General features: G+C 39.6%; 1 protein-coding gene across 4 annotated transcripts in view; it reads left to right on the top strand.

Annotated features, from left to right (window-relative positions):
* The window catches only part of KIF24 (kinesin family member 24), a 30,786-nt gene that overhangs the window by 3,540 nt on the left and 7,054 nt on the right, over positions 1-20,192 (top strand). For 2 of the 4 annotated variants that reach the window (XM_063421471.1, XM_063421470.1), the window contains exons 3-13: positions 376-514; positions 2,031-2,658; positions 5,919-6,108; positions 7,367-7,464; positions 8,714-8,929; positions 10,053-10,140; positions 12,068-12,189; positions 13,703-13,808; positions 15,644-15,715; positions 16,361-16,470; positions 17,388-19,757. In XM_063421471.1, coding sequence (XP_063277541.1) covers positions 2,045-2,658; positions 5,919-6,108; positions 7,367-7,464; positions 8,714-8,929; positions 10,053-10,140; positions 12,068-12,189; positions 13,703-13,808; positions 15,644-15,715; positions 16,361-16,470; positions 17,388-19,757 — 3,986 coding nt within the window. In that variant the 5' untranslated portion in view covers positions 376-514; positions 2,031-2,044. The remainder of the gene's footprint in view (positions 1-375; positions 515-2,030; positions 2,659-5,918; positions 6,109-7,366; positions 7,465-8,713; positions 8,930-10,052; positions 10,141-12,067; positions 12,190-13,702; positions 13,809-15,643; positions 15,716-16,360; positions 16,471-17,387; positions 19,758-20,192) is intronic. The other 2 variants (XM_063421472.1, XM_063421473.1) reach the window with 1 other exon arrangement.

The following is a 20,192-nucleotide window of genomic DNA, read 5'->3' as shown; positions in this document are numbered from 1 at the left end:
ACGTTACTTGGATTTTCCTAATGCTGAGAATTCTTCTGACCTGTCACTCTGTATAGTGACAACCTGTTATTTTTAGCTATTTAAATATATTTTGTTTCATTTTTGATTAGAACCTTGACCTTCAAATCTGTTATTCTCTCCCCTCATCTGCTGTTCTTTTTTTAGAAAGTGTCTCCATTATTTCCCTTTTTATTCTTTTTTCTCTCTCCTGTGTTCACCATTATAATTGGAACAGAGAACACTGTATTAACACTGAATTAGGGTCTTTGGACACTCTGTACTTAATATAAGGATATATAAAGATGTAGGTGTAATCTAGGATACAGATAGAGAGTAGACAAAACAAATTTATTGAATTATTTTTGTCTTTACCAGATTCTCAACACTTCTTAGATTGATGTCTTGGCCATGAGTTCTAGCTGCTCCTTTCATCAAACAGAAGAAGTTTCCCATGGCAGTGAATACAGAGAGTTGGATAGCACCTGTACTGGTTTTGCATTTTAAGCTACCTTATGTAAGAAAGGGAGTTTTTCCAAAATGTAATTCTTTAAATGAAGTCTCAGGTTTCTGTGTGTTTTTATATGTTAGAGAAGTTGGCAAGTAGTGAATGCTTGAGCACACATACGGTATTTAGTCTCCCTGATCTCTGGCTTTGCTGTCCTCTCTGTCAGTTTTGCTTTTCTCCTCCCAGGATCTAGCAGCCTCAGCAATGACTCTAACTTTACCTTGGAATTCAGAATCATGTTACCTACACACTAAATATATTCACTTATGTATGAATTTTTTGGTCTTGGAGTTTGTTGTTGTTGAATCTCATAATTTTAGCTAAAGCATGGATTCTGAGGCCTTTTAGATGTTCTCTACTGCACACTTTGGCCTAATATCTTAGACAGTCAGCACTTTAATATATTAATCTTTATGATTTTATTGTTGTGATTACTTCAACATAATGTATTAACTAATGCCATGGTTTCACATTTGGGGATGGCCTTATTTTATTCTATAATGTCATTGTAGAGAGCCTTGAAAATTCTCACAAAGAATCCACCCTGAACTACAGGCAGGAAAACTTAAATAACTTGGTTTTGTTGAGTCTTATCGCGAACTCCAAACATGAGTAAGAGCAGTCTTTGTTAAGGTCCTAGACTGAACAAAGATATAAGAAGGCAGTGGGCAACAGATACTTGAAGTGTTATCATTTTTGTGTTTTATGGAACAAGTAAAAATATCTCCTGATATTAATCCATTGAGATACAGACAGCTGCACCATGCATTGCCAGTAACACGTAAGTGAAGAAGTTGGGGGATTTGGGGCATACTTTTCAGTGATTCATGTTTCTTTTCTGGGTTTCCTAAGAATGCAAATATGGCATTCCAGTGGCATATATAGATTTAGAGAATACTGTCTTTCAGATTTTGCAGATTTTTTTTTAATTTTTCTGTCACGAAAACTCAGAAATGCTCACAGGATTCATGACATAAAAGAGAAAGTTACACAACAAAACTACGACTTGCTTTAGTTTATCTGTAAGATGAATGAGTTTAGTTAGGCTGCTTGAGATGAGGAGAAGTGCAATTTTTCTCCTCTGGTTAGTTAACCAGGGGTGGCTGAACCACGTTAGACCATGTGCCTTGATATTAAACTGAGTGTCTAAAATTAGGCATTTTACATTCTATATCTTGAGGACGGGGTTTCAGTAGCTGTGGCATTCATCAAGGAGACATCAGGCGTGTAGGAACTCTGTGGCAGTGAGTAATATTGCCTTGTGCATTTCTTACATGTTGTGTATTGTATATAATTTTAAAATATAGTTTAATGGATAAAATATTTTTCATGTTCTAATTTATTGTCGTTGTTGCTATTTTCTGTAGTGTTTGTTAGTCTACTGTATGGTAAACTTGGGGTTAGAGAACCTTCTAGCCTAACTGCAAGTAATGGCATCAGGAAACATGCAGTTTCTTCATTAGTAACTTTGTCAGATGTGATGTTTCATATGATTCTAATGTTTATTTTGTTTGATTTCTTGTAGGCTCTAGGTTGAAGATGGCATCATGCCTTTATGAATGTCTTTGTGAAGCAGAACTTGAAAAATATTATCCCCACTTTGCTGCCTTTGGTCTTCAGAAAATTGATGAACTTGCCAAAGTTTCCATAGAAGACTACACCAAACTAGGGGTCCATGACACAAATGACCGGAAGCGTCTTTTTCAGCTCATTAGAATAATCAAAATTACACGACAGGAAGGCATTGCAGACTTAAGCAAGCAAGATTTTCAACCACTTGACCTTTTCATTCAGCCTCAGCTGACCAGCTCAGGACCCCGTAGACAGCTGCATTTTGAGTCCTTCTGTGAAGAAAATGATGAAACAGCTGAAGAATCTGAACCGGAATTGTATCATTCACCTGATTTCAGTGCCAATGAAGAGAAGAACAGTGTAGGGGAAATGCTGGGACACATTCCACCACATGATTCAGAGCCAATCAGATTAACTAGAAGAGACCTAAATGTTTCTGGAATAGGTACAAAAAATGACCTGAGCTGTCCAACAGTTTCTGATGATATTGCTCCTCTCTTAGGGGATTCTGAAGCTCCTATTGTACAAAGAGTAACTCATGTTTCAGGGTATAATTATGGACTACCTCATTCCTGTATCAGGTAATAATCACTCACCTTAATTCTGCTAATACTTCATGTTGGTAGTAATTAATTCTTTCTCAATTGTGGAGCAGAATCGGTCTTCCTCACCTCCAAATAAGCAGTCTAAGCACTACAATGCACTGCAGAGCAATGCAAAGTCTTACAGACAAGAGAGATATTAATAAGCATTTGCAACTCTCTGAGTCTTCTAGAAGGAATCATCTGAATTTGACCAGCTGTTACTCACCAAAGTTGTCTAAGAATAGTCTTTATTGTCTTTCAGGGTTTAAGTCTTTGTTTTCTTGGTATTCAAGGCAATTTTTGTCTTTCCATGGGACCGTCTTTTAAAATATTATTTTTTCCAAAATAGGGCAATGCCTGTTGTTAAATTTGTCGAGCTTTTCCTGGTTAAAAGGATGCAGGCTGTTATGGCTATACTCATTTATAAAGAAATTTCTGAACTGAAGCTTTAAAAGGAAGCAGCATGAATACAGCTGGGAAGGGTTAGAGAGCTGGTGGTGAGAGGGGTGCCTTGCAGCTGCTCCTTAGGCATGTGATCTGTAACTTTCATACTTTTCCCAGTGTTTGGTACAGTGGAGGGACTGTGGTTATCATGAACCACTGGTAAATCTACCCTGGCAACATTTTTAAAGCACTAATTTTTTTTTCCTGATTCAGCGGTAGAGCACATATTCCTCTGCACATGCAATACCACTATCTAGCTTGTTGCAATGCAGTCATGGTAGTTAAAATGCCATTAAGAGAGGTAGTTTTATGAAGTTAGGTCTGGTCTGGGAAGGTTGTGAGGAAAGATTTGGTACGCGGAAAGATCCATGGGGTTGAGGTGTTGATTACAGCTCCCACTGAGAGTGCATGTAGCCTGGAGGGATGCTGCTGCCACAATGGAAGAGTACTAAGGTGACATAGGATGTAGAGCACCTAAACTGTGAAATGCAAGACAAAAGGTTATAACTCCCCTTGGGTGGAAAGTAAATCATTCCCACTTTCTGGAGAAGGGCTCTAAACTCCAATATATATTGATATCTAGGTGCATTCTCTGTCTCTTCTGGAAGTTGACCTGATGTGCAGCTAAAACGGCAGGATTTATAAAGTTGGCCCATTTTAAAAAACAATACATTATTAAATCTAATGGCTTAACTAATGAAGTTAGTTTTAAGGTTTTTAATCCTGCAGTAGAGTCATGTTCTTCATTGTTCTTATTTTCTTTCTTTGTTCTCTTCTTTTGTAAGCACATTCTTCTGTACTTAGCATTATGGTTCATCTCATGGGCTTTCTGCATCCTCCTCCTGATATGCCTCAACTTAATTTTCTCATGTTTGGAGACTTGTGCATTTCAGGCAGGCTTGGAGCAGTATGCTTACACTCAGGTTTGTGATTCCTGTTTTGCAAGTGCTTAACATTGCATCCATTCCCATGTCATCTTGTGATTTGACCACTGTGATGGCTTATCTAGTCTCATCTGTGAGAAATATTGGAAAACACAGACATGTCTTTCTGCTATCTGAAAGATAGCAGAAAGACAAAGAACTCTTTTAATATGTTGAAATTTATTTTGAACTTGCCCACAGCAAGTTATTTGATTTTGCTAAGACATAATGGTTCTTCTGACCTATTATTTAGTCAGATTTCTGATGGTCTGTTGATGACTTTTGTTTAATTTTTTTTCCCTAGTAATGAAAAATTCTTTTATTATACAATACAATTTATATTTTAAAAGACTTAGTAAGAAATATAAACTTCAAGTTCACCTGTAAAATTTACATACATTCTATTCCCCTACAAAATATACACAACAAAATGTGCCTCTGTAGTAGAGAACATTTATTCCTTTTTTTCTCGTTAACAGAGTCTCTAAGTTTTCCCTTTTTCTTTTCTCCAAATACTACAATCCTTTCTGCTTCAATCTCCTAGAGCACAACAGGCTCTTGCTGCAGGTCACCAACTACACCCTCTGGCATGAAAATTAAACTTAGGAGCCTCTGATCATTTGCTGGACAACATTTGGTGCCTAGTGATATGCATAAGCTCACACCAGCTTATGAAGCATCTTATTTCAAGTGTCATTGCCTTTCTTGTCCAACAAAAGAATTTTCCATCTAAATGCAGGGCCTGATCCTGGAGTGCATGGGAAAGCTGTACTAAAATTAAAGGGACTCCAGTGTCAAGTAAAGATTGCTCATGTGTGGTCTTCAAAGACACATCTTGAGATTTAAATCTGCATCTCATGCTTCTGTATCATTCAACAGCAGTGATACCACAAGCCTGTGGATGTTAACGAGATGTTGAGTAACTTGTGGGTTACAATTTGTTAGACAACTGGTATATGTGATTTTTCAGTTGCTATGCTATACAGAGATTTTGGCATCTGGACACTGTGGCAGAAACACTGCTTTTAGGCAAGCTGGGGCTTGCCTAAATTCAAAATGCAAATCCAGACTGAAAAGTGTTTCTGATCTGGCTGAAGACACCTTGAAGAAGGGAGAGATGGAATTAATACATTTTAGTTAATTCAAACCTATTCTAGTCACAAAATGCTGTACACAGCAGGTTAATCAATGAAACATGAGGTGACCTCCTGTTTCTAAGGTGTCTGGAAGGGGACTAAAGTAAAATTGCTGAAACATAAGAGCACGATTTTGTTTATGGTCCAAAACCAAATAATCTTTTTATGAAAAAAACTAAAGGGAAGACAAGGATGAGATCAATATTTCAATTTTTTTTTGAGCTGAATAGGAACATGATGGATGATACAATCTCATCTGCCAGTTTGAGTCATTTACTTGTAACCCACTGGACAGTCTATAATGGGAAGAATAAAGTCCAGCATGAGAGGAGAAGCAACTAAGTATTGTGCCATTTCCTTTTCAAGATCTATTCATACTTTTATTGTATATGATTAAGTGACTAATCATGAGTGCAAATAATTTCAGCAAGAATAAATTTCATTACCTTAACTTGGATATTATGCCGGTTCCATCTTATATTTGTGTACAACTGAAGATATGTCAGTCCAGGAACAAATTCAGGAGTGTAGCTGTACAAACACAACTATTCTTTTAATAGAAGTGTATGGGAAGCATCAGTCTGTTTAGAAAAAAAGCATCAGAAAATGCACCATGTAAAAATGAGATGTGTTATGGAGTTTTTTGATAGGCATTAACGACAGAAACATTCTCTTATAAAACTAACAGATTCAGGCATATTCTAGATACTCTTGTAACCTGATCTTAAAATGTGGACCTCCACTATTGTTGTAGATCCAATACTTTCGACAAAGAGACTCCATGGACAGAGAGTGAAAAAATCAGAGTGTGTGTCCGAAAACGTCCTCTCTGCCTGAGGGAGGTGAGACGTGGGGAGGTTAATATCATCACAGTGAAAGATAAAGAAACCCTGCTTCTCCACGAGAAGAAGGAGGCAGTTGATCTTACACAATACATTTTACAGGTAACATCCTCCACTGAAAATTGTGCTTATGGGCCAGTGACTTGCATGGAAGGGTAAAGCTTATTGTGCTTGGCGTTTCTATGATGGAAAACAGAAAAGGACTGTTAGTATTTCTTACACTGAAACAGCTGGTGGGCTTTTCTTTTAGCTCAGAGTTGTCTATATTTGAGTTGCTTCTGATTTATGCCAGACTGTGCCAGCAAACCTGAGCCCAGAATTTTAATCTCTACAAGTATGTCTCTTGCAGTTTTCTTTGTATGTGGCAAAATAAACCCTCTGCTACATGCCATTGCTGCAGGAGAAATGCCTGTTGATGGCTTTCCAGGATGCTTCATTGAGGAGCTCCCTTTCCACTGTTTCAGCACTGTGGGTGTGTTTCGATGAATCACATACATCCTTATCCCCTCCCTTCCCATTTTCTCAAATGCTTTTGAAAATTAAGCTCCCTTTGGTCTTTGTCTCTTAATCCCAAATACTTTGTGCTGTCATAGTTCAAATTCTCAATTGTGACTGACAGCACCAGGGACAGAACTGATTTGTAAAGGCAGCAAGCCATTCTTGCTCTCCTGAGTGTTATTTTTACAATCTGGGCCCTAGGAACAACTGTTTGCAGTGTCTGGTAAAATTTCAGTTTGAATCTCTCTCAGGCCAAGTTCATGTGCCATATTTTACAGTGGAACACATGCTGCATCATTTCCACAGACCTTGCTTCTTTGAATCTGATCTGGAGTGTGGGAAGTCCTGATTTTCTTGACCCTTTCTGAGTTCTGACAATCTAGCTTTGCTTAGGAACAGCTTCTTTCTTCTCTGGCACAAGGCTTTTTAAGAATAAAGGCAATTAATCACAGTTTAGTCACCAGTGAGAACTAATTTTGAGATAGTCGAGTTGACTCTCAGTTCTTTTTACTATTACAGTCTGACACATCTGTAGGCTGATTCATTTCATGAATAGGTTTTCTTTAATTAGCTTTTCTTTTCTTGTTAAATAGCTTTTGTATGTTATGCTTCAGAATGATAGGAAATCGAGGCATTTTTGTTTCCCCTTTTTTTTTTTTTTAACCCTTACCCTGAATCTCTTGACTGGTGTGTTCCTACATGGGTCATGATGCATATTAAGTGTGCTAGATCACTCTCTATCTAATCCAAAGCCATTTGAAGTCAGTGGAAAGACTTCTGTTATTTCATTTTACCTTTGAGTGGAATTGGAGGGGAAGTGAAACATATTCATTCTCATGTAAAGATTATCTTTGTTTTGCAGCATGTTTTTTATTTTGATGAAGTCTTTGGGGAGGAATGTACCAATCAGGATGTGTACATGAAGACAACTTATCCTCTTATTCAGCATATTTTTAACGGGTAGGGCATCAGTGCTTACATTTGTTATTTTTTGCCTTGTGTTTTCCAATTTTATGTGTTGCCTGAATTTTCCTTTATGTTTTTCAACTTTTGAAATGTTACCTTCATTTCACCTTTGCCACATACCTTCCCCATTTCAGAATATCTTTTATTACGATTTTGACAAAAATAAATCAGAAAAACTTTCTTCACACTTAGTGATAAATCTCAATTGCAGAAGAAGGTTAAATTGAACCTCAGGTGCAACAAAGAGACAGCATGGTCAGCCTAAAATAAAAAAATATGTCCCAGGATTTCTGACCTCTCATCTTCACTCTAACAAAGGCTCCTGCATGGCAGAGCACACTCATCTGTAGAGAAATAAGGCTACCTCTTTCCTGAGACTACTGAGAGTTATTTGTGCATGTATTTGTACAGTTTTCAAAGTAATAGAAATTATGAATAACCTTGTGAATTGTTTTTATTGATTTATATTTGCTTAGACGTTTAATCATAATTACATCCTTCCTGATTGATGGTGACTTTACATAAGACATCTTTACATAAGACATTTTTCTATGCAAGGTTATATTTACAGAATATGTACTTGAATATAATTACTTTTTTGAGTCTTGGAAGTATTACATATCCATGCTGAAAATTAACAAAATTAACAAATTATTCTGTTACTGAAAGTCTCCAAGTGTTATCAACAGAGACAGAGTATCATGCTCTTGAGAAAAGGAAAGTGAAAAAGGAGAATGAGGCTTGCACCTTGCTGTGTAATAATCACTAAAGCCACAATTCACATTACACCTAATCCAGTAGTGCCACCAGAAGAGATTATGCTGTTTTTTCCCCAGCTTTCCCCTGAATTTTCCATTCCTCCTGCTGGTATTTGTTTAATCTGACACCATGATGAGGCCAATCTGCAATCTAAATGGGCAAGAAATTGTTCAATGTGATTACTGCAGCCCTACATTTTTACCCATTCCTCTGGCGGGAGTACTGAGCCAGGTACAAAGTCTTTTTTTTAAGGGGAGCAGTGAAAGGAAAAGAAAGGAGGAGAGCCAGCACTTTGTGCCACATCAAATCTCCATAGGGTGTACTTGGAAACCATTGTTAAGAATTCTGCAGTTTTCCAGGGAGGGTAGCAGACCAAACATCATTGCTAAAGGGCCACTATAGATAGACACCAGCATTGCAGAATATAATTTAATAGATATGAATGAATCAGATGTGGCACTAAACACATACACTGTCTTCACAGAGGCAATGCAACTTGCTTTGCATACGGGCAGACTGGTGCTGGCAAGACTTACACCATGATAGGGAATCAGCGGAACCCAGGACTCTATGCCCTGGCTGCCAAGGACATCTTTAGCCACCTAGAAGCAGCACCATCCAGGAAAGATCTTACTGTTCTGATCAGTTTTTATGAGATCTACTGTGGACAGCTTTATGACCTGCTAAATGGAAGGAAAAGGTATTTAAATAAAAACATGATTTACTATAAGTCTGTGGTTGTGAATCAGTTGGTTACTGTTTGGAAATCAGTTACTGTTTTCATGTGATTATATTTAACATTTTAGCATTTATAGCACATGTACTTAATTAGGATTGTTTGTAGGAGCTACTTAGGGAGGAATGCAAGATCTGACAATAAGTACTGTGACATTGATAGGGACTCCTGATTTATTGTTTGAGGGGAAAATAAGGACTTATGTTTGAGGTACAAACTCAGGCTCTTGCTTACACTGTAATAAGATAATAGCTGAACATCCACTGGTAGAGAAACAAGCTTCTTGTGGCCAGAAGTTCCTATCTTAGTATCATAGAACATTTTGAGAGGAAACCTTAAAGATCATCTTTTTCCAACCCCCTGCCCTGGGCAGGGGCAACTTCCACTAGACCAGGTTTCTCAGAGCCCCATCCAATCTGGCCTTGAACGTTTTCAGGCATGGGACAGCCTCAACTTCTTTGGGCAGCCTGTCATGTGTCAGCCATTGTGGAGTCCCTGTCTTTCTTTGGTCAAGCATAAACTCTGGCTGTCCCTCTTGCTATGCCAGTGGGGATTTGGTTCTTGCTAATCCAGTCTCTGCAGATCCTATTGATCTCCTACATGCTTGACTCTGTAGACCCTGCTCACCTTCTCCCTGAGCACCTTTACCCTGCTCAGCCCAGCAAACCTCTGGAGGTGATGCTGAAATATGACTCAAAGGCTGTAGGAGCTGCTTTAAAATCCTGTGCAAAAATGCTTAGAATATGAATAGAGTAAAATTTACCATCTGATGAAGACTTAGAGGAGCCTGAGGTGTAGTTTAAAGAGAAATAGGAACTGTAAAATGTAAATGTGGTCATTTACTTCCCTGCTTTATTATATTCTTGAACTAGCAGAAGTGCACTGGTAATGTCTCTAGCAATGAAATGTCAGTGGTACTTGTAACAAATGAAGTACCTCCAGCTCTGAAAATAAATGAATGACAGCAGGGCCTCTCCCCTGTCAGCAGCTGTGATTGCTTTTTCTCAGTATCGTGGCACGGACATGTGTTTGCATTGCTACTTTCTGTGAATTCAGATGTCTCCTTTCTGCGCTGCTCTCTTTTCAGACTTTTTGCAAGAGAAGATGGCAAGCACATTGTTCAGATAGTTGGTCTGCGGGAGGTTCAGGTGGATTCTGTAGATCAGCTCTTGGAGGTAACATTTGGGATTCGTTCTTTGTCTTTCACAGCCTGATACCCTGATTTGTGAGGTGTGTCACTTACAGAGATTATTTACTGTGTAGCTCAAGTGTATGTTCCTGTTTAAGACCCTGAAAATGGCAACCCCAGCAGAACACCAAGGGGCTCTATTAAAAGTGCTTTTATTCATTAAGCTGTTTCTTGTGTTAGCCACATGCAAGCAGTTGATTCACAGCTGTTGCTCCTGCTGCTGTTCCTTGGGGAAAGATTCGAGAAGCTAAATAGTGTCCCAGTAAGGGACCTTGAAAACAGGATATATATTTTCTCTCAGTGTAGTATCTTAGGGTTCTATTAACTTAGATTTTTGTATATAAAAGATACATGGTTGTGGCACAGGATATATAAATTTAAAAGTTATTAGAAACAGAAACTAGAAAATACTTAAGATTGGGATATTTGTCTGAATTAGGATTAAAATACTGTTTACATATGTATTTGATAACAGCCAAGTAAAATCAGGATCTTTAGACAATAGCTGACATTCACCATGAACAAGGCTTCAGTTTTCCTTCCCTACCTGGTTGAGCCCTAAAAAAGACAGCGGCAAATTTTCTATATTGTTCTGCAACAAGCAAGCTGATTAAATCAACTTTTTATTTAGCCTGACTTTGCATAATTTAATTAATTTTTTTGGTAAGGAAGTGTCAATTACAAGTGCCTGATATTGTAACTGACTCACTAAAATAGTTCATAATGTTGTCCACTTATATTGCATTTAATTTAGTTGTTCATCTTCCCATTAACTCCAAGCTTCAGGACAAGCTGGTGATGCTTCTGCAAGTTAGAGTGCAAATTTACTATATGGTTGATTTACAATTCCTTGGTATTATCACATTCCACACACAGAAGAGCTATTAAATTACTTAATTCTTACAGCTATCTTGGGGAGGAAAATTAGGTTGTTCACGGGTCCTTTTGAGCACAGAAGTGTCACTGGCTTGACTCAGAGCTTCTGAGGATTCTGCAGCAGATATATGGAAAGAGCTTTGAACGCATCCCTGGTCATTCACAACTCATTAATGTTGGCTTTGATTCAGAAATTATCTGCACTTAGCACTGATGTAAAGCTCAGGAGCTGCAGTGGTTGGTTATGTTGCTCATTGAGCGCTGGCCACTGAAAAGCATGAGTAAGTCACATCTATCACCTGAGAATGTACTGATTTTGCTAGGCAATATTTTAATTTGTTCTTGTAACCAGAAATTAGTGACTGTTCTATGAATGCCCTGCTGCAGTCAATGCTAGACTTTCTGCAACAGTCCTTTACAGTTTTCAAAAAAGAATTATCCAGATTTGTGTCTTGAAGGAGCCTTTGTCCTTCTGCCTTGCCTTCCTTCCTTGTTTTCTTAGTTTATTGTTGTATTGAGTATAATTAATGTTTTGACTTTTTTCCTTACTCTGGCATAATTTTTTTTTAGTTTTGGAAATTTAGAAAGGTTTTGGCAGTTCATATATTTCTGTTTGACTTTCTGGGTAACTGTACTCATCTACTACAGGAGTAAGTGAAATTTTAAAGGAACTAAAATGGTCAATCTCATGAGTCTCTTAGGTTGTGTCTATAGTACTACAAAAGTATGCCAGCAATATAAGAAAGAATTTAATTTTATAATTTGGATGTTTTACAAATATGAGTGCACGTGTCATGCAACAGATTCTTATTTGCAGTGTGCTCTATAAGCTTGTAGTGTCACTACAAGCAAGTCCATGCACAAAGCTCTGAAAGAAATATTGGAAGGGATCCAGTCTCTACTGCCATGCACCAAATTTTAAGGCTGTAATGAACCTTTCCTCACAACATTTCCTCATCCTAGGACGATAAGATCTCTTTCTGAGAGATTGTGGTTTTATTTACAATTTGCTTGGATTTTGTCCCCTTATTTTGCAGGTGATTTTGAAGGGAGGAAAAGAACGTAGCACAGGAGCTACTGCAGTCAACTCAGATTCCTCTCGGTCTCATGCCATCATCCAAATTCAACTTAAAGACACAGCCAACAGGGCATTTGGAAGGTAAGACCAGGAGCAAAAGTTCTCAGTGCTGATGTCAAGCTCAGGGACATCCAAGAGACAAAGAGGAGGTGTTAGTGCACAGGTGTGAGTTAAATTAGAAGAGAGGGTTAAAATGGACTTTGAGAGGTTCCGCAGTCTTTTCTCGGTTTCCAAGGAGAACGTTTTAGGCACATCTGCAGGAGCTTTGCCAAAATTGTTCATACCAATTTCCCGTGAAGGAGTTTGACAATCAAATCCATCCCCTCATCTTCAGTATTTAATTTTGCTAAAGGTAGGTGCCTGCAGTGGACATATCCACATGTTAACTCATCACCTTTGAAGTCAGTAGAATTAAATTGTCACTTCTGTGATCCCTGCAGAGTGACCTAAATTAGGTCAGATGCATTTGCCCCTCAAAGCATTTCTGTCCTGTAATTGACTACAAAGGGAGTGTGGGATGACTTGCCCAGGTGGAGATGATTCCATGACAGATGTTTGCCTTTGGCCAGAAGGATGAGAATACCTTACATAAGCCTCGCTGATAATTTGAATGTGTGACTCTGATGCATCTGCAGCAGACAGAAAGAGCAGTTTACTTACTTTTGCAGCATCCACTTTATGTATTCAAAAACTAATTGTGCCTCTTCTCAGTCATCTTTTTGCCAGACTGAACAACCTCAAGAAATAGGTCTGAGGAGGAGAGTCTGTGCATCTGCATCACTGCTGTCACAAAATCCTGCTTCCATTAGCTACCTCAGAGTCTTCTTTCCCAGGATGTAATTTTGAACACTAAGCCAAACTGGGGAGCCACAAACACTGAAGAGAGGAAAAGACAGGACAGGCAGGCTTAGAAATAAAAGTAGAGAGGTTGTGTAGGTGTGGCATCTGGACTAGGCAGGGTTTGTGTGTCTGAAAGGGAGGTGGAGCTGAACTGAAGAAAAGGTGCCAAGATGTGCCTATAAAAGAAGTCAGGGCTGCTGCAGAGAAAGAGGAAGGACAAAGATACAGTGCAACAGTCAGTACAGCAGCTGGCACCCAGAGCTAGGGAGTGTGAAAGGGACTAAGAGTTTTGTGGAAAGAAATTACAGGCATCACTGAAAGCTCAGTGTATTACTTGCTACACTGGAAATTTCTGTTCCTATTTGACATGGCAGCTGTCTGTTTCACTTGGAAGGAGAAATCAAGAAACTTAAAATTTCTCTTAACTGTATTCTTAGGAAGCTACAAACACAGTGATTTTCTGGGGAGACTAATGTGTTGCACTTTACACAGCTTGTCCATTAAACTGTGGAGCACTGTCATCACATGTAACTACACTTTCTTTTATTTAATGTTAAGATGCTCTTGCACTGTTCCTGTTGCTATGCTTATTTTGGCATCTCAGATATTTCCAGTGGATGTTTCTTGTTGCTCAAAAGTAGTAATTTCTAATCACTCTTCTGATGGCACATGTTGCAGCCTGCTGGTTTAGTAAGGAAAAAAAGAAGAGAGAAAAAAAGCCCCTAAGATAAATGCAACTTTGTTTTTTTTCTAGGATATCATTCATTGACTTGGCTGGCAGTGAAAGGGCAGCTGATGCCAGAGACTCGGATCGACAAACGAAAATGGAAGGAGCAGAAATAAACCAAAGTCTTTTGGCAGTAAGCTACTATTATGTCTGGAAAGGTTTTGTATGTAATTACTAGTACGTGTTTTAGGATAAAAATGAACCATGAAATAATGTAGGTACGTATTCCATGGAGCGGAAAAAACAACCAAGGTATCAGTGTCTTCAGTTTAATTTGTCTCATGACTGAAATATAATTAAAAATGAAAGAGATATCCTTATGAAAATTAAGTATTTTTAATCCATTCTTATGCCAAGCAGATAAACATAGCATGGAGAATGTTAGGGGTAATGTCATAAGTGTCCCATATCTTATATAGAAGGTTTTTTCCCTTCTAAAGAATACTGGCTTGGAATTGCCGTGTTTGTTTCGAAAAAGCACATCTGTTCCTGCCAGTTATTTTTACCACTTAAACTCAGGCTTCTCTTTCAAATCAGGAATAAAGGACGTGAGAGCATAAAAACTAGCAATTTATGTGTGGGGAGGAAGAAACAGCAAGAAATGCACTCATAAGGCAAACTGTCTTTATAAATGTCCACAGTCAGCCAGAGAGGGACAAAGGAGAAGAAAAATGCCATTTAAGATAAAGCAGAAGTGCCTGTAAGTAAATGATGCAGAAAGCTTTGCACTTCTTTTAATGCAAACAAGGGAAGCTCAGTGGTGGCTGGAGGCTTCTCTAAGTGAGGCTGAAGGTCATACAGATTCCTGGGTATGAGCCAGCAGTGCAAAAGTCAGTGGACACAATCCTACCTCTTAGTGTGCTGTAAATAGGAGATGGGTTGCTCTGCTTTGGGGTGGTAGATGCACTTTTGCACAGAGGCTTTTCCTTCATTGGAATATTAGTATTTGTGCTGGGAGGTAGTCTGTGAAGTGAATGTGTTTCTGCACTTCATGCTTTCTTGAGTACTTGCTGATGAATAACTAGAGTGGTGAGGGGAGTTGGAACCTGAATAGATTAGATCTTGATGTTGGATCAAGATCAAGATCTGATCTTGAAAGTCTTCTCCAGCCTAAACAATTCTGTGTTTCCTGAGAATCCTGAGTGTAAGCCCATGAACCTCTCTCAAAAGAACCTGTAAAATCAGAGTCTGTACGTTTTTGATATTGTGTTGAAACTAGGAAGATATCTGGGCAGTCCACAAGTAGTGATTGAATAAAATATAGAAAGCATCTTTGGATAAATCTTTGTAACCTGCAGCCTGTAAAATCTAGCTCTGGCCTCAATGATCATAACACTCTCTTCATGGCTTTAAACCCATAAGATTTGAAGTCTGCTGCTCATTTGAATATTCATGTTGTTTTCAAGTGGAAGACTTTCAGACACTGCAACTGTGAGAGCCAGACTAAAGAATTATAATAGTTTGATCTCTTACTTGTTACAGGTGCAGTTTTTAATAAAAGGCTGTAGAAGTGAGAAATAAGTGTCATTTTCAGTGGGAGTGTAGAATGCAGAAAGGCTGTAAATGCTTGATAGCTGTTTCACCATGACAGTACTGTAATCTGCTGTCCCCAGAAGAAAGAAAATAAGAGATGTAGCTCAAAAAGCTCTGTCCTTTGGATAGACCTGCCCTGCAAACTGCAGCATAGTCTAGGCTACACCCAGCCTAGCTCTAGACGAGCTAGATGTGGTACAGGCAGCAGCTCTGTGGAGCTCTGTGTGTGCCAAATGCATGTGCTTACCCAGCTCCTAGCATTGGTGTAGCCCACAGAGCCGTCAGGAAGGGCACAAATTGACCTTGCAAGGGACAACACATAGTAGGAATCAAAGGTGACACAGGACATGGGTAGGTTTGGTTTGACACAGTTCAATTCCTTGCCAGTGCATGACTGATTTATTTTTCCCTTCTGTTTTTTCTTTCTTTTGCTAGCTAAAGGAATGCATTCGAGCGTTGGATCAGGAGCACATGCATACTCCTTTCCGGCAAAGCAAATTAACTCAGGTAGAATGGCTAGAAAGGCAAGAGGAGAGGTTTCCCTGCTGAGGACAAAAATAAGCAAAAAAGCAAATAAATAAATAAATAGATGGCATAGTTCAGTAACTGCTTCCCCTCTTGAGAAAGAGAGGAAATGCATAGCTTTTGTAAATTTTAATTTTAAAGGTAATCACAGAATTAAAGCAAACTGCCAATTTCCTCCAGCTAACAGTGGGGACTGGCATGGGACAAAAAGAAACAAGCCAAAAACTGAAACCAAACAAAACCCCAAACACCACCATCCAGACTCATACTGAGTTACCATCCATCTCCCTCCAGTCTGAAATCAATCTTGCTTCGTCTATTCAGTTACTGTCTTGCGATCTTTCATCAGTATTTCTTGACTTCAGCTGTAACTGCTTTATTTCTCAAACTATATTGGCACCCTTGAGGCATCTGGAACAAGGGCTTGTTTAGAGCCCTAATTAATACCTGTGTTCATTTTAAACTGTAAACAAATAAAGGCAAGAAAAACAGAGACAAGAGGACTACATTTATAAAAAAAAAAAGACAGTACCTCATGTTGAATTGCTTCTGTAGATATTGCTAATTTACAGCATGTGCCAGGGACATGAACTGCTAAGAACCCATTTTCTTTCCTTTGAACCCGAGGTGCTAAAGGACTCTTTCATTGGCAATTCCAAGACATGTATGATAGCCAATGTTTCACCGAGCCACATAGCCACAGAGCACACCCTGAACACTCTGCGATATGCTGACAGGTAGGACGTGAAACTCAGTCTTGCCAGGATAAAAATCATAAAGTAAAAAGTAATGCGTGATGTTTGCCATTACCTTTTATTTTAATTGTATTGAAAATGTTGATTTAGCCAATAAACAGAATCTTTTAAAAACTATAAAATCATTACCTATTCCAACTCTTATATTTTGTCTTAAAATTTTTTGGGTCTTGTAAGTACTTTCTGATGACCCCTTTCAGTGATGAAAATATTACTGTGTGGCCTGTAACTGCAGAATTACTGACCTTGGCAATCAAGTGTTGGTTTATTTTTGTATTGTGGTTCTACTTAGAATGTGTGCAAGTCCTTCACCCTCCACCCTACAGAGCATGAAGTAAATTACAGCTTGTGCAATACTGATCTTAAAAGGACAAGAGATAACTTGAGGGGCAAGAGGAGCAAAGGGGACAGCTGAGGATCAGGGTGGCAGGGGAAAGGGTGATACCAGTTAATTAGCTCTTCACAGTTGCACTGCTGAGTCTGATCCAGGAGCAGTGCAGCCCTGTGCACAACACTTGAGCTAAGGAGCCCCACTGCAACTACTCCAAAAATCCTCCTTTGTGGGAACTCTGTGATGTGCTGTGGAGAATACCAGCTTGTTCTGCTGCTTTATGGTGTCTGGAAATGCCACCTCCTTGCACTGAAACTGAGGCCATTTCCACTCACTTGACCTGTTAGGCACAGCTCAAGAAGGCACTTAAAAAGACTGCTATTGATTTTTCCAAAAGTCCAGGCATTTTGGCAGAGGGGTTTTGATACCTGTGAGGATCAGAGGCAGAAAAAACTATGGTGTTGAATTCAATATTTAGTCTTAGTATGTGAAAGCATTGATTTGTTCTGAAGATGCTGTTTTTTATCTGAAAGCATGACATCTTCTAAATCCAGCCTCTTTTTTACAGGGTCAAAGAGCTGAAAAAAGGGATTAAATGTTCCACTCCTGTCACAAAAAGGCGTCGCAGATTTAGAAATTTAGTGTTTCCAAAACGTGTCCAAAGCACTCCCTCTTTGCCACCAGGAGAAAAGAGCTCTCCAAAGAAAGCGAAGCTAGGCCTACAGCATCCCTCAGGTGCTGCAAAACCAAAGGCATATCCTGCAGCACTCCAGCCACCTTGTGTCCCTCTTACCTCTACCCCCAAGGGAACTGGCAAAGAACGTGCCTACAAAGGAAATACCAGCACTCCCTGCTTCCACCACACCACCCCAGTTAAGGGAGTCCTAGGGGTAACACATCCCCTGAATAAGAAAAATGACAGTCTATCCCCCCACTCTGAAAAGGTGAAGGATTTCATTGCCACAGCAGAAACAAAAGAGAGTGGCCAGCAAAACAAGTATATGCAAAACAGAACACCTGTCCAGTGCCTCGAAGTCCAGACAGTGCAACCTGTTCAGAAACAGCTTGTTCCTAGAGATGATAGTTCCTTTGGAGATGGACAACCATCCTCTGACAGCGAACAGGAATGGGGAAATACTTTTTCTAAACAGTCTGTTGAACCCTGGACATTTCTGCCTCCATTTCAGAAAGAAAGGGAAGAACATTTACGTCTTTATCACCAGCAGTTTCAACAGCCCCCTATTCTAAAGCAAAAATTGAACTATCAACCCCTTGAGAGGTTTTTAATGCAGTACAAGCCTGAGGAGATTCAAGTGAAGCAGGAGCTGAGCCCTACTCTGACTGAAGTGCAGAGCAAAGAGGGGTTGCAGCTGGAAGATCTGGATGACAGTGATTTCAGTGAAGATTCTTTCTCACCTGTTTGTAGTCAAAAGAGCGTGAAAAAGGAAAATAGCAACAAATGCAGTCAACATTCATTTTTCCTTCATGAAAGAGAACAGGGAACCAAAGAAGAGCAAAAAGGCCAAAAGCAACAGGATTTATTTTTTAAATATGCAATACCCACGCAAGATCATGGATTAGATGACATGTGGGATTGTAGTGAGGGTAGCCCAAAGGCAGAGGAATCCAATAAAAATGTAGGCAGCAATATTCCTGCAGACTGGAACTATGACTTAGCTGTTGAATCCTCTCCAAGCAATACTGCAGAAAAACCTTACTGCCTGCAGGAAGATCCTGCTTGCAGCTGGAGAAATGACAAGGATTTCCTAGCTGATCACAAAGAGTACAAGTCCAAACACAGATGTTTTGTTTACTCCAGTGAAGCCACCTTGACTCCAGAAAAGCATGCTTCAGACCCCTATGCATTTCCTGTATTCAAATCAGGAACTCCAGAGTGCAAAGAGTTTGATCTCCAGCACGAGGAGAAGGAAGAATCCACTTTGGATAAAAAGGCTGCCCTTGTAGGAGGTGTAAAATGGAAAGCTCAAAAAAATGGAGTTAGCCACTGTATTTCTTCCAGTTGTTCCTCAGAATTCACCTCTGAGCTCGTGGCCCCTCTCCTGGTGTCCCCTCTTGATGGTGAGGACACAACTGAAACAAAGAAAGCATCTTCCAACCAGGAGAAGCCCTCCCATGAGAAGTGGGTGCCAGACAGTGACACCCAGAGCAGGTTTGATGAGAGGGGCTGGCAGTGCACCAGGAGCAGATCTCTGACCGACAGCATGCTGGAAGTGGGGGAGCAGACCCGCCTCGGGGGAAGGCTGTGTGCCCTGCTGGGCTCCCCTCAAGCCACACACAGAAGGCTCCTACCTGCCTGTGGCCGTGTGAAGCCGTGCTGCTGCCACCTGGGATCGGATTTGTCCAAGCAGGGAGTCCGGCGCAGTTTGTTTGTTGAACGTGACCCGTCAGAAACACCTGCAGCTGGATCCACAGCTGGATCCATGGTCCCTAGGCCAGAGAGAGAGGGTGGGGGGCTTTGCAGTGACTCTCCCTGCAAAGAACACATGGGAGGCCGATGGTGTGCTGCTGATGTTAACCAGCAAAATAATGCTGGTAATTCAGAGAAGTCTAACTCAAGTCAAGGGTCTCATGCTAAGGAAATAAATGCTGAAATACCTGAAAACAGTTATGCAGCCCAGTCCCCCTGTCAGGAGAGCAGCCTGCTGCTGCAGCCCAAGTCAGGACTGAGGAATGAGGACCTCACCCTTTCTGAAGACCCTGCCAAGTCATTTGGCAATGAGGAAACAGGGTTGCTAAAAACTAAGTTAAAGCAGAGTATTTTTACGCAAGAGACTTTTGATGCAGATGAAGGATTTGCAACCAAAGATAATAACCCAGTAGCAAATGCAAAGTGCCCCTCACACATGTCCAGCAGCAGTTCTCCAAGTGCTGCATCAGAGATGGGGAAATGGCAGAGGGAAGCTCTAGAAAAGGCACAGTAAGTCTTGTTCATCATGAAGTTTGTAGTGCATCTTAGAAATTCTGGACATGTGATACATATGCCTTTATTTGTATGTCATACTCATATGTACTTCAAAAACCAATGGTTAATTATTCTATTAAATAATTATAAGATTAATCATAATTTATAGTAATTATCTTTAAAATATATGGTTGCTTGTTATTTAGTGATATTTTAAAATCTCACAGGAAACTATTAGAGTTTCTATGATAATTCTGGAGGAATAAATATTGTAATACAAACTGCAGTTATCAGTAATTAATTGGCTTACTATAAGCTGTAAAGTACCTAAATATATCAAAAACTTCCATCAAGAATCATGTTATAGCTGTTCCATCAATGAAAAGAAAAGCTGCTAGAGCAGCTGGGTAGTCCCTGTAGATTTAAATATAAAGATTCTGAGTACTCTGA

Source organism: Prinia subflava, chromosome Z (genome assembly GCF_021018805.1).
Source record: "Prinia subflava isolate CZ2003 ecotype Zambia chromosome Z, Cam_Psub_1.2, whole genome shotgun sequence".
NCBI classification, from domain to species: Eukaryota; Metazoa; Chordata; class Aves; order Passeriformes; family Cisticolidae; genus Prinia; species Prinia subflava.
Note: the sequence above shows the minus strand (reverse complement) of the source record. Positions and strands in the feature narration are given on the sequence as shown.